A 15,326-nucleotide genomic window follows, 5' to 3' on the forward strand; every position below is an offset into this window, starting at 1 on the left:
TGTGTGTGTGTGTGTGTATGTGTGTGTGTGTGTGTGTGTGTGTGTGTGTGTGTGTGTGTGTGTGTGTGTATGTGTGTGTGTTTGTGCATTTTGTGTATTTTTGTGTCTATTTGTGTGCGAAATTACAAAAGGCCAGTATCTATCCAGGTAATACAGAGTGACTTGGCACCAGTTGTGTTATGGTTGTGATTGTGTTACAGGGGTTAAATGCTGTAAACATTTTGTCTATATTTGTAAAATTATGTGTTCATATGTCTGATATTGCTGCGAGTGAGAGGAGGAGATGCATTTTACATTGTGGTGACAGCTAATTATCTGTTTGCTATTGTTTGCTGAATGAACTCCATCATTATTGTGAATCGATTCATTGCTGTTTCACACTTGTTTGGCCTCCATCTCTCATCCTTGCCTCATCCTTCTATTCTTTTCTCTCTCTATGCTTTTACCTGTTTAACTTATTTATAATATACCATTGTGTTAGCCTTTTTCAATTTTTTTCATGCTCAATTTATTGCTTTTCTTTTCCCCCCTCCTTCTTTTTTCTCCTTCTTTTCATGATTTGGTGCTAATTTAAAAAGAAAATCAATAAGCCAATCAGAGACTGGAACACCCCCCCGACATACACATACACACACACTCACACACATGCACACATTACATAAACAGAAATACATTTCCACATTTAATCAAGCAGAGAGGACACACATCAACTATTCAACCCTCTGTAACATGCTACTTTTAACGCACACACACACACACAAAGATACACCAACACACACACACACACACACACACACTTTTAGTGCACATAGATGGCCACACCATGCACCTTTTCCTCCACAGGGATTAGAGCTACAGATCTAATTAATGCCAACCATTTAAACATACACACACACATACAAACACAGACATAGACAGGTGATGCTCCCACAGTTGTGCTGACCAATGTTTATTTTTGTATATTTATTTTTTTTAAAGTCTTACATCCCACATGAAGCCATGTTGGTCATGTAGTATTTAGTAGTAATTATTGGATTATTACTCTAAAAGATTAGATAAGTGATGCTCAGTAAAATTTCTGAGATGGTCAACATTCTTAATTTTTATTATCCTGGTGTGGGATGCTCTGTACATGTATAAAAATATACCCATATAGTCAAATCTTGTTGTCGTTAAACCAGATACCCACTAAAATTATTTGAATCTTATGCGAACACATCACCTTTATGGACTGAAATAATCAAGGCAGCTATATCCAGAACCAAGAAGGAAAAGTAAACCAATACTTTTTCTTTTCCAGTTTCTAGTTCTTTAACTATATTTCAAATAAATCATTTGCACAGTCTTTGAATGAAGACTAATGGATAACAGCACACAAGTATAGGAAAACCAAGACAACTACTGCACCCTCCCAGTTCTGGACATCACCGTAAAACTGAGTTGACATAGCGATACATGTTCTACCTTGAAAATCCAGGCTGTTATATTTTTGTTGGCATAATGTGACATCTGTCATGGTTATAGCTGGTGTGTCGACATCAGTCGGTCAGGTCGTAAGACTTATAACTACAAGATTCACCTCTTGCCTCATGTTTCTGGATGCCAGAGTGCAGTGTCATGTGTTGGGCATCTTTGTGATGGCTAACCTTTTCCTCTGTTCTCTGTTTGTCAAAGGTCCCCCTCCTCCGACCAGTTGGCTGTACATGGAGACCCCCAGCTGGGCAGGTATGTGGATTCGTATGTGTGTGTGTGTTTGGTGTGTTTGTATATGGGTTTATGTGCGAGTGTCTCCACAGGATTGCATGTACCCGCCTCTAGTGGGTCTACTGATACATGCACTCAGACATCAACAGCGTATAGCTACCCAGGTGGCTGTTTGTGTGTGTGTGTGTGTGTGTGTGTGTGTGTGTGTGTGTGTGTGTGTGTGTGTGTGTGTGTGTGGGTGTGTGTGTGTGCGCGCACATCCGGCTGTCTGAGTGAGTGCAGTGAGAATGTGCTGACTGCAGTGCTTTGGTTCTGGGCATGCCCATTAGAAGTGGCTATAAATCCTGAGCGCAGCGCTCTGACTGTGTCAGCAGTCCAGCCAATGAATGGATATTAAACGCCACAAAAAAGCCTCTTTAATTCTCCCTGCCCTGCCGTGGTGTCGCACACTTCCCCACTCCCATTCTCTTTATCTAGTTATCTATCTATCCATCTATCTATATTCCTCTGCCCCCCACAATGGGATGAAAAGGAGAAAAGGTGCTGCCACAGTTCAGACCTTCTGTCTGTTTTACAGAATTATCTGCAGCCTCAAATTTTTGTCACAGACAAGTAAAATAATGAAGATATGTTGATAGAGAAGACTCCTTTCTTTTGTGAGTAAGTGGTTGCTGCTCATGCAAAGATGCTTTACGTTGACCACATGGCAGACGGCAACTCTACAGCTAGATGAACTTGTGCGGAAGCTTTTGGCCAGTAAATGGAAAGGCGTTTGCTGTTAGGTTTCCCTGTTTCCAATGTGTGCAGTGTTTTAGTACAGACTTGTAAATATTTGCTATAAACCTCCCGGAGTATCCAAGTCCCCTCTTCTCTCCCAGCAAACTTGCCAGGAAACCGTGCACGACTCGATCATAAAAAATGTATTATTTCGATTAGATCTGAGGTTGTGAAGCATGACCTGGGGGTGGAGGTGTGGCCATCTCTCCTGCCACCCGTCAATAGCAATCTAATCAAAGCATGAGAGATCAATCGCAACCAACTTAGATCTGTGTAACGCACAATCCTTGCAGTTTCACTGCACATCACTGTGGCTCTCATTCATATCTTTGCTGGATGTACGTCTTCAGTCAATTACTGCAGAATTAGTTAGGAGCCGGCTGCTCTTTAGACACGCTTTTGTCCCTTTATTTTGCCATTAAAACAGAGGGCTTCAAATACAGCTGCAGACACTGCAATTGAGAGTATTAAGATGTTTAAATGAATGTACATTAATGATAATCAGCAACACTTACTTTAACATCCAAAATGTTATTGATTTTGCAAACCAAGTTGTCCAATTTGGAAAAAACAAACAAAAAAAAAAAACAAAACATAAAAACATTATATCTTCATCAAATTTAACAAATCTTCCTTAAAAATGTTTCTTCATTGAAGAGTTTAGTTATAATGTAGCCAATAGAGCTACACTCAGAACTATTTTACTTTAAAAATCAGTTCCATCAAGATATGTTACAGGGCGGTGAAAAGAATTGATAATACTTATAATAAGCCAGTTGTAGCAGTAGTACCGTGTGCACATGCACACACACACACACACACACACACACACACACACACACACACACACACACACACACACACACACACACACACACACGCACACAACCACAAACGCACGCACACACGCAATCACAAGTAGCTCATCATGCCTCCATAATATCAATTATAGCTCAGCCTGGTTTAGCCTATGTCAGTGTTCGTCAACAGCCCTGCAGGCGCGATCATGGCTCCGTCGCCCAAATCACACTGACGTAGCAGCTAATTGGAAAGTGGAGTGAGGCTCAAAGTGAGGATCATTGTTCAAGAGCTGCTGCTCCTTTGAAGATTCACCATGAGATCTGCGTCGGTGATATGCTGTATGGAGCTGTTGTGGAAAAAAACTGTGTTTGATGTGTGATACTAACATACAAGGCTGATAGGAGCCTTACTGAAGTGCAGGGTTGGCCTGCAGGAACAGCTCTCTTCAATGTAGACAGGTTTCAGTAATTTCAGGCAATTTTCTGAGCAGCTGATTTACAAGACAGTCACAAATTCTGGTGAAGACTAAGGGGAAGTGCGGGGGAATATGTGTGTGTGTATGTGTGTGTAGGGGGTGTCAAACAGGAGTATAATAATTTTATTTTTACCTAGTTTTCTGGCTTTAACGTTTTCTTTTCATCAAAACCCCTTGTCACCGTAAAGCTCCTCCGACACCCCAAAGCAGCAATACACCTCGTCTACCAAGCTCTCTGTGGTGAAAACAGCACTCTGGTTGGGGACTGCAACACTTCTGGACATTTAATAAAATAATCCATAGCATCTACTACATAATGGTTACCTTGTTCTGTGACCAAGGAGGGACCAAGGATATTGACAGCCACACACTCCAATGTGGCGCCCATCTGGTACTTCTGTAGTGGAATGTGAGAGCTTTAGCTCGGTCCCTTCTGGGCAATGTAGGGCATCGCAGCAGATAAGTGCTCTACAAACCAAGTTTGAAACCAGTGGAGGGAGCTGGAGGAGGTCATGGTTGTCCACAGGCGATTTCTAGTAGTAGTGGAGGAGGCCACCATGCGCTGCAAGGTTGGCACTCTTTGAATGGAGAGTCTCGGTGTCTGTATCAATTATAGAGACTACTTTCCTCCCCGGCTGTTGATGTGTCTTTATGCATCCTTTAACATCAGCATGAGCAGGGTCATTGTTCTGGTCCTGCTGGCTTTGTCTGGGATTGATGTTCCCAAAGTCATTGGTGATTGATAGGACCAGGGAATCACCTGCACTGCCATCTGAGGGTCATTGTCGGCAGGGGCATCATCCCACTCCTCAACACATCGTTGGCTCATTAAAGTTAAGAAGAAAGGTAAGGGAAGTGTGGTCAGTATGAAGGGGGAACATTTGTCCATAGAGGTATGGGCTGAAGCAATGAAGGGCAAGGACAACAGCCAGCAGTTCCTGGAGGGTGACGCAGTAGATCCTGTCTGGACAGCTGAGGGCATGACTGAAGTAGACAATGACATGGTCTCCTTGGTCCCCTTCCTGGGACAGCACTTTGCATCAATGGCATCTGTATTCACAATGAAGGGATGCTGAGGATGAGGGTTGGCCAGAATGAGGGCTTTGATAAGTGCAAACTGGAGTTGGGAAATAGCATGGGCACAGCCCTCACCCCGCTTAAATTCCCATCGCTCTGGGGTTAGTGTGTGTCAGTGACGTGGAGTCAATAGAGGCAGGTGAGGCCGGGCCTCACCTGTCATCACGGAAAGAAAAAAATGCAAATTGAAAAAATAAATGAAATGGTTTATATTTATTCAGTGATAAAGTTATTTTCACGTAGCTTCACCATTTTTAGTTATTTTTTTTCAAAATCGCTAAAAAAAAATCAAATTTACCGCTCAAATACGAGAAAGAGACATGTAGTGATGACGTCAGTGCCTCACCCGTCATGAACCTCACCGCACGTCACTGGTATGTGCAGGGTGGCTAACAATGGTAGCAGAAGTCTCTGATGAACTGATGGTAGGAGAAGGCCAGGCCCAGAAAGCTCTGAAGCTCACCAACATTGTGGATAAATGGCCTCACAGCTCCTATCTTAGCTGGGTTGGTGGTTACCTCAATTTCACTCACAACGTGACCAAGAAAGGGCGTCTCTCGGCTAAATAGGCTGCACTTCTTTGGATGAAAATTTAAAAAAAAACAGTCTTGGGGTGCTCACTCCACACGCTAGTAGCCACCCCTGAGATTGAGGGAGCTGAACCAGCAGGAGCTGGTGATGTAGCCTAGGGCATCACCCATCCAGAGCAGAGGGTAGTTGACTCTGTTTAGCTGGTGATAGTCAAGATAGATGTGCCAGAATGGGTCCTTCTTCTTGACCAGGCCCACTGGAGGTGCTCATGGGCTGGTTGGGGGCTCAATGATTCTGGCCTCTGACATTTCCTTTTATCTTCTGTTCAACTGCAGACTGCTTGGCAAATGGTAGATGACTGGGGTTAAGACGGATTGATTTGGCCCCCTGCAGCCCTGCAGCCCTGTCTTTGTCAGAAAACAGGTCCTGTAGCTTCCGTAGCTGCCATGTCCGGTCTGTTTCAAGGCCCTTACAGCTCTGGCAGTACAGGTCATCAATCACCTGCTTGGTTTCTGTGGAAGGAAGCTGAGGTGATTCCGGCACTGCAGGCTTGCTTTCTTCAACAAGAGACAATCGGGTCTTGAGCCAGAGATAAGGTGTGCCGCAGTCCTTCCTCACCAGCAGGATAGAGAGCATTGGCTTCCAAACCCAGGTGGAGTTTTGCCCCAGATACATCAACCTGCAAAGCAACAGTCACCAGAAGAGTCCACTCCCCAACATCTTGATGGACCCATCACTGATGCTGGTGTTGCCACAGCTCGTGCGTGTCCAACCCCACGGTCCTGGTTCAAAGGGGCCAGGCAAGATCCCAGGGCAGACTAGCAAGATGGTGGAGCCAGTATCCATTAGATCCCTGCTTTAGGTGCCATCAGTGCTGCAGTCCAAGATGTCCAAGTAGACCAAGCCATAGTTGGGATCTAGAGGGGGAGTTGGCAGTTGTTCCTGGTAGAAGTTTTGACATTGGGTGCGGGGGTGGACTCTTTGATGCCAGGTCTTGTTAGTAGCGTGCAATGTGGCCCGACTTCCCGCACCGATGATACACCTCCGTAGGCCGGGTTACTCCCTCATCATCACTCACCATGATATTGGTATGACAAGCTGTTTCTCTCACCTGCTTCCAGAATGACACCTCAAGGTCTTCAGCGATACACTGCATGGCAGCCTTGCAGTACTTTCTTCAATTTTCTCTTAGCATCTTTGCCACTTGCATCCCACTTCTGATACCAGTGTAGCAAGCTAGGGTTGCAGCAGGCAAAGTTAGTAGAGCAATCTTTTTTTTCAAGGATTATGCTCTTTAATGAATGTGTAGGTTAAAAACAACACAACAAAGGAGGGAATCTTTGGGGGTAAATGATAAAAGAAAATGATCAATCTTATGTGTGGTGCCTCCACGTTCCTGTTGTGTGCAAAAGTACAGTGCAGGTAAGTGCATGACATGTACCTGTACAGGACACCCACATAAATGGGCTTTCAGGGGGTAAGCTACAGGAGGCCGGCAAAGTTCCGACTGCCACAGCAAAGGATGCTGGGAAGTGTCCGTTTTTGCTGCCTCCGCAAGTGCTCAGATGTGATCCAAGAAAAACATCAAAGCTGTCAGGAACAGATTAGGCAATGAGTGGTTTATTAGAGGTCAAGAAACACACTTACAAGATATCCCGGGCCCGAATGAATGTCACCCCGAGGGGATCGTTCACCCTCTCCAGACATCCGTTTAGGCGCGTCCAGTCGGATGTGCAGATGAGGAAGATTCGGCCCCACTCTCAGCGCGTATAGGCGATTTATACCACCATCTCGATGGTCAAGGTTGCTTCCTAATAAGGAGTTGTTTTTAACACTCTTTGGGAGTGGGCAGCTAGGTGTACCAGGCTGTGTCTTGGACTGGGCCTCCGGGACTGGGATACGTCATTGCTAGTGCACTGGGGGTGTCAGTACACCCAACAGAGTTGGGTGTACTTTTGTCATTACATGATGCGTTCCCCGCGTGAATCTCGCTCGAATTTTAACAGAAGACTCTTCTGCAAGTTTTCCCACTCCAATATATCGTAATAGAATTTCAAAAAGGTCAACCAAAATAGGAAGCCACTCGTTATCTGGGTCCGTAAGTGAAAGTTAATTGCATTGGAGAGTGAAATGTGTAGTAGCCAAAATACAGGATGGCAGATGTTACGTTGCTGGTTAATGTGCTAAAACAGAGAGGTGTGGACTCAAGTCACATGACTGTGACTGCAGACGCAAATCTGAAGACTTCAGACTCATTTCGACAAAAGAGTAAAGGACTTGCAAATTGAATTTCAGTTTAAAACCAATGATTCGTGACTTCATCCAGACTCTCTGGTTTAGAAGGCAATTACAGCCCCCCAGTCAAGAATGTTGAAACATTATCATGCCATAAAAGACTAAAATAATAAACTCAAGTACCTGAGCATGGGTTTGTATATGTTTTCAAAAACTTTATTTATTTATTTTTTTTTAATCAAGGTTGAACTAGTTGTTTAACATCTTTAAAAAATTGTTGTAATTTGATTCACAAACATCACATTGCAGTAGAAACCAAAACCCAGACTTGTGACTTGGGTGTCTTGACTCAGGAATACTGTATAATCACTTATTTGGATCATCTATTCTTCAAAACTTTGTGAAATGTTATAGATTTAGTATATTACAGTATATTTTGGCATTGTTAACTACGAATAAGAATATTTTTCCTTAAAATGAAATCAATTTACTATGCTTTTATTTTTCAATTATTGCTCCATCCTGGAACCTCCTCTTCTTGACTTGGATGGAAAACTTGCCTGACATATCATGTTCTCCTACCCTAATTTGATATGTTTTTGTTTGTTTTTGAGGTTATTTTGAGTCATTTCTATAATCTATTTAGGTAACTACTTGAGGTTTAAGATAAATTGTGACGCCGTCAACCCCTCCCCCCCCCCCCCCTTGGCAATGTAATGTCTGGAATTTTTGCTATTTTTATGGTGTTTTATTTATTTATTTATTCATTTATTTATTACACTTGTCATTAATTTATGACATTGAATTACTTTCCTCAATTTCATCGTAACACAGCTGGAAAAACCTTTCTTCATGTTGTATTCTTGCATGTTGGTTCACTGAAAACAGAGCTGCGGAGTCTCGGACTTGCTTTTCCCAGACATCAAATTTCAGATGCAATTTCCTTGCTGGAGTGGCCGGTCTCTCAGGTGCGGCGGCTATTTGTATAAATTTCCATCCCATCCTCCTATATTTTGTGGCTCAAAACAAGAAAGCCTTAAAATACATATTGCATGAGCTTAACAGTTTTTTTATTTGTGCCAGTTTTCTTCCATTTTACCGGTACAAATCCTGGCTGCAGGTGGTTGAAGGTACAGAGGGATGTAATTTGGTGCTGAAAAGATGGCCGCAAATCTTCATTTTTTTTCATTGAGTGGCAGCTCCTGAAGGATGAAGACAAGGTTTGCTGTGCCTCCTTTTCTTTCTCCCTCCCCCTTCACTTGTGTTAAATGTGTCCTAAACACACACCAGCAGCAGTATGAGGTGTTAGATCATCTCATACACCTCCAGCATGCAGACATTCGCATTGCTCAGGTACGAACTGCTGACCATTTGATTATCAGTCGGTTACCTTTCCTATTTTTTCATTTCCTACCTTATCTTCCTTATCGTCTCCTCTCCTCTCCTCTTCTCTCCTCTCCTCTCCTCTCTTTCCCTCTTCTCAGATCTTGTCATAGCCTCTTTTATTAACGGCACAATCTAGCAATGCCTTTTTGCAACACTTCATATTAGACCTCCTTTTTTAACGCTTCAATCAAGAACCAGAATTTCCAGAAGTGTTCCTCCAACAGCCACATAAATTTGGTTTTAGTGGAAATGAACAACTTGCAAAATAGGAAAGAATAGATACAGTTAAGTGCAGGACTGCAGCAGTTTTAATAAAAAAAAGGAAAAAAAAAATCTTACATGCATTATTAGCTACAGCCACTAGGGGCTTCACCATACTGGGGGTGTGGTAAAAGAAATCATGCCTCTCAATTCCACTGGCAGGATTTGGGGTGTTAAATGCATAAAATCACTCAAACTCAAAGATGTGTGAGCTTTTCCAGACTTCAGAGAGAACAAATGTAGCTTCCTCTGATTAATAATGCAGCATATCTGGAGCCGTCAGTTGTATGATAACTTTTTGAACCAAGTTTACTCGTGTCCCACCCTGTAAATCTTTATGAAGCTCTCCTAGTCCTCTCATAATTATGCAATTAAGTTTAAACCCTTTTGTTGGCCAGAGGTTAATGGAGGCTGGTGTATCTCCTCTGGTTTCCTTTTTTTTTCATATTTGCCATCAGTGAAAGACGGGTGTAGCGACTGCTCAGCATGTCGTGTGCAAATGCACATGAAGAAAGAAAAGACGCAGAGGCATCCAGCATTATGCATTGCGACCCGTGACAAAGCTCTGAACGAATAATGGAAACGAACCCAAAATTTACTTATTACACTGATTGCCCCCTAAGATGATTATACAGCTCTATTGCTTGATGCTGATTGGTAGAATCTGAGACCGTAGTCATTTGTTAATCTTAGTGATGCAGTAAGTGTTTCTTCGTCATTAAAAATTTAACTTTGATGATGGCACTCTGCAACCGGCGAGCTGTTAAGCCCACCCTTACATTATTAACACAGATAAACACTAGCATCTGTGGCTAAAAGCAGGAAAAAAAATGATAATTAGCTCTGAATACACACACACCCAAACGCGCACACACACACACACACACACATACACAGTCCAGATGTTTTCAGTCCTTTCCTTTCCTTTCCTTTCCTTTCCTTTCCTTTCCTTTCCTTTCCTTTCCTTTCCTTTCCTTTCCTTTCCTTTCCTTTCCTTTCCTTTCCTTTCCTTTCCTTTCCTTTCCTTTCCTTTCCTTTCCTTTCCTTTCCTTTCCTTTCCTTCCCCTTTCTTTCAACCTACAAGAAGCATTTCTATTGTACACACACACCTACACCAATCTGAAACATGTTCAGTTCAACAGTGAGCACAGACCCGTTGCCGCACAAGAGGGAAAAAGTTCAATAGACTGTGGGATATGTGGATTTTATTACCTTTCACTGTGAAGACACACAGACACAGTGGCAGCTTGAGTCTGAGTGTAAATGACAAAGCCTCTCTTTGTATTTGTTAAAGTGATGTCCAGTGTCTCTGAGCTGCTTTTAACACTCCCAGAAAGGCCATTACAATTAAAGGAGCACCGGCCGGAGCGCGGGGAAATGGAGAGGAGTGTGATGAGAGTAAAAGAGAAATGTCAGCACAAAGAGTGGCGGAGATGCTTTTAGCCTCTTTCTGCAGGAGTAATGTCCAATTACTGCTCTGTTTGAGGCCGCCGCCTCGCACTGTCGTCAGCACACAGGCATTAGGTTATGGCCCTCCGCAATGGACCGATTGTCAGCTGCCATGGATCACAATCAGCCAGTGAGTCCTCTGGGTCGACCTGAGGGGAGGTGGGAGGATTTCACATTGAATATTCATGGTGTTTTACTGCTTGTAATAGGCTGCAAAACTCCCAGATTCAAACATGATCATGAATAAAGTCCTTCAACAAGCTGCTTTGCAACGATCAGATGCTATGTGATTTGTTTGCTTCACTTCACCACTCGAGCGTCTGACTCTGACCAGCAGGTGGTACCAGATATTTAACTTTCTACTCTTGGTCTCAAAGCCTCTGCAGAGCGCACTCGCTCCGTGTTTCACAAGACTTCAGCAGCAAGAAAAACACTGCTGAGCAGCTGATTGAGATGTTTAGACTTCTGCCTGCCATTTGTTGGTCATGATAGTTTTGCCCTTTTCCATCGAGTGACTAGGATTTTAAGAACACATGCAGAAAACTGAGCATATAGCAGTTAATGACTGAGTATGTTATTTTTTTCCGTCTTTATTTTATCAGTTGCATCATGCCATGGCAGAAGAATGACAAACATAGCAGGAAATGGAAACTGATGACGAAAAAAAAATAGATAGATACATACATACATACATAGAATAATCCAAACAGAAAACAGACAAACAAAAGAAAGCTTAAAAAGTCAAAATGAAATACTCATAATAAACTCCAGGGAAAAAAAGTTTCAACATGCATCAGGATGTTATTATTATTTTTTATTGCTATTTTGTCTGTTAATGATATAAATTATACATAAGACAAGGAGAAATATACTAATTTAGCAATCTTCTTATGTGACTATATATGAGGTATTTGAGAATATATTACCATAAATGCCTGTAAACGTGAATCTTCAATGTGATGACAAAGAATTGACTATTATGAATAAATGGTTTGGTATGAATTGCTTTCTGGTGTCTGTGTGTTTGTGTGAGTGCTTGTGTTTAAAGGTAGTTTCCATCTTTTTGTTTAGTGTAATAATTTCTTTCCCTGTATTATCCTTATTTGCTATTTATTCATGTAAATTATGTGTCATGTAAATATTGTACAATCAATAGTCTCATTAGATTTGTGCAAATACAAACATAGAAAACACAAATACTATGTCTGAACAGCAGCATGTACGTACATCTTTTAACAAAACCAGGACATAATCATATCAGGTCAATTATTAATTATTCTCTAATGATTTTACTTAACTAAAATATGAATTATGTCTCTATCCCAAATCTTACAGTTAATCCAGTGTGTTGTTGAATAAAATGTTTTCACTGATCTTTTCTAACTTAAATTTTGATATTTTTCCTAGTCCCACTCAGTAAATTCAGTTGATTGTTTTCAAATAATAGGAGAAAATGCAATTAATAAGTTTGCCACTGATCACCTTAGATATAAGTGATCCATAAATAAATACATTTGAAGATATCCATCCAATCTCATGTCAAAGAGAAAAAAAGACGTATCCAACATAAGTTGGCTCAGGAATGAGTCAGAAATTCCCTTAATCTGGAGATCATAAAGTAAGCTACCTGTGATTACCATCAATCCATCCATCCATTATCAACTACTTTTTCCTGCACTTAGGATCGCAGGGATGCTGGAGCCTATCCCAGCTGTCATTGGGTGAAAAACGGGATTAACCCCGGACCGGCCGCCTGTTGATCTCAAGGCCACATATAGAGACAGACTACCAGTCACTCGCTCAGTCACACATCTGGGCAATTTTTTAAATTCATTCCAATTAACCCCCTGCATGTTTTTGGACTGTGGGAGGAAACCAGAGAACCTGGAGAACTCCACAAAGAAAGGCCCCAGTGGGAATTGAATCAGGGTCCTCCGTGCTGTGACATAGAGGCACTAACTACTTCAGAAACATTGAAGTGCAGCTTTTAAGTCTTGCATACCTGCAACGACTCTGTGTTATCAATCCTATCTCCATTCACGTTTTAAAAACATGTACTTCTTGTTTTACATGTCTAAAATGAAGTATCCACTCCATTTTCTGACATGCAATGATAACAAGAAAATAATTTCTGGGATCAATTTGCATCAGAGTCACAAAATTACTTTCAAAAATTACTGACTTCTGACACACACACATGCACACACACTAGCAAAGTGATGTATGCATGAAGCTTTTCAGTCTGTTGCAACATCTTGCTGATGCTGCTTGCCAGAGTCGGTTCTCACCTGTTTAATGATCAGCACAGGATGGGGTCATAAATATGTGTGTCAAAACACCTTGATAAGTGCTGACTGTCTAATCATTTAATGTGTGAAAGGGCATGTTTGCACACACTGCCATTACATAATGATGATGCGCACACAGCACGTCCTCATCAGTCTACACACACTTCAACATGTTTAATTGCAGGGAAAATGAAGAAAAACAAAACAAAAACAAAACATATATATATAGATATATATAATCCCATTTTACTCAAAATGTTCAACAGCTGCTGTCACATCTTCAGGTCAGAGCGCCGCACATCCCCCTTCCTCTACAATGTATTCTTCCCTATGCGTTCCCCTTTTCCTCCTCCCCTCCTCTCTCTCTCCATTCTTTTTATGTCTCTCTCTCACTTTTTATACTCTCATTCATCATGTTGACAGCAGCACAGCTACTTTTGTGAAATGGAGAAAAATGTTTAAGTCAGCTTTTCTCTGTCTCTCTGCCTCCCCTCCCTCCCTCTTGGCCATTGAGTGTGTGTATGCGTATGTGTGTATGTGTGCGTATGTGCGCATATCTGTGTGCGTGCGTGTGTGTGTGTGTGTGTGTGTGTGCATGTGCCTGTCCGTGTGCATGTCTGTGCGCGTGTGCGTGTATGTATCTGTGTGTGTCTTCAAGGCAGACAGGAGTAATTTCTGCTCTTTGGAAAATGCTTTACGTATGACATCCGTATGGACTCGGGCTGTAGATGCATAGTTTCCAAGAGCTGGTGAAATGACAAAATGACTCACCATTTTGCGTGGTAAATTTTGTAATTTCTCTTCCTTTCTACTACTTTCATATCGTGTAGAAAAAGAATGGAGAAAACAACAAAACACTGAACCGCGCAGTCCAAAACATAAGTCAGAGTTCGGGTAGGGACCAATTTTGGTTGGGCTGAGGCGTCGGGTTGTCAATCTTGCTTTGATGCATTTTGATTTCTATGTGTTGAAAAATATTAAATATCAGTAATTAAGTCATTCTATAGCTCTGGCAACTAATGGCATTTCAAAAAGTGGATATGCAGTCACTTTTTCAACACATCGATTTAGGGTGCAAAATGTACATCGGAAGTTCTATGAGATGCTCAATCAGTGGCCGCATGTCATGTGAGAATTGTGTGAAAAGGCATCAGCTCATTAATAAGTGAACTGTGTTTTGTTCAGTTCAAACTAAATGCATCCTTTCAAATCAAAGTGGCCCTCTCATGTCTGTTGACTGCTGCAATGAGCCTGGGGCAAACATGCACTCTGGTCATACAACCTGTTTATTTCAAACTCATGAAGTACACTTGTTTGAAGAATGCCTGCACCTCTTAGCCAGCTGTGAGGAGATGAGCTGTGAACAAAAAACACTGATGGAAAAGTTTCTGCAAATCTGTAAGGTTTTATCAAAACAACAGTCACCAGATACCCTGGATCCAGTCACCCTGGAATTTCCTTGAAGCCAAGAATCTTGTTCACACCTTACACTGAAATGCATTCTGAATGATGCAATCACAAGGATCATTCAAAATACTAAGAAAAATGCCAGCAATTGAAACATTTTATCATTTAAACTCTGGTAATAAAGAAAGAACACCCTTGAGATTCATTAAAAGCTTCATTGTCTTGACTTGTCTGGATGTTTTCACCTCTGTTTTTTCAGCTCAGGTGCCTCGTTCCAATCTGTATCTGACTTTTTTTCTGATTCTATCCTGAATGTTCACAATGTATTTATTTGTTTTGAACAAACAGACCAGCTACCCTTTCTCTCACTATTAAAACAAATTAATTTCTTTCTCTCTGGTATAGCCTCACAACAAAGAAAAAACATTGCATGAAAGAAAATTGATCTTGATCAATGCAGTACAACACCAAAATAGTTCTCACTTGATGCAACTTCCAATCTCATGTAATAAGGAAAACCTGTCACTAATAATATGGTATGCTTGTCCGTACATATAGAAATATACATATAACACACACACACACACACACACATATATATATATATATATATATATATATATATATATATATATATATATATATATATATATATATATATATATATTTTTTTTTTTTAGTTTATTTATTTATTTTATTTATTATTGCCTACAAGGAGAAGTGTTTATGCATGCATATGCTGGTGTAAATTCCTATTCTCATAGTTCACTTGCATCTAGGTTGCTCAGGATGTGCAACACTTCTGGCCTCAGCAGATCCTAAGACCACCCACTCAGCCAGGTCTTGGCCTGGTTGCATGTGAATGAACTTAAACCCGTTATATATTTCTAGCTGCTATAATGTGGTAGTGTGTCACGATTTAATGGTGCCACCTG

At 41.4% G+C, this 15,326-nt stretch overlaps 1 protein-coding gene across 2 annotated transcripts in view; it reads left to right on the forward strand.

Moving 5' to 3' along the window:
- rbfox3a (RNA binding fox-1 homolog 3a) overlaps window positions 1–15,326 on the forward strand; it is a 622,615-nt gene that overhangs the window by 272,440 nt on the left and 334,849 nt on the right. For both annotated transcript variants that reach the window (XM_086140611.1, XM_086140610.1), the window contains exon 3: window positions 1,675–1,725. In XM_086140611.1, the coding sequence (XP_085996737.1) occupies window positions 1,704–1,725 (22 nt within the window). In that variant the 5' untranslated portion in view covers window positions 1,675–1,703. The remainder of the gene's footprint in view (window positions 1–1,674; window positions 1,726–15,326) is intronic.

Source organism: Fistularia commersonii, chromosome 33 (genome assembly GCF_037954325.1).
Source record: "Fistularia commersonii isolate RoL2024-O1a breed Wild chromosome 33, RoL_Fcom_v1.0, whole genome shotgun sequence".
In the NCBI taxonomy this organism is placed as follows: Eukaryota; Metazoa; Chordata; class Actinopteri; order Syngnathiformes; family Fistulariidae; genus Fistularia; species Fistularia commersonii.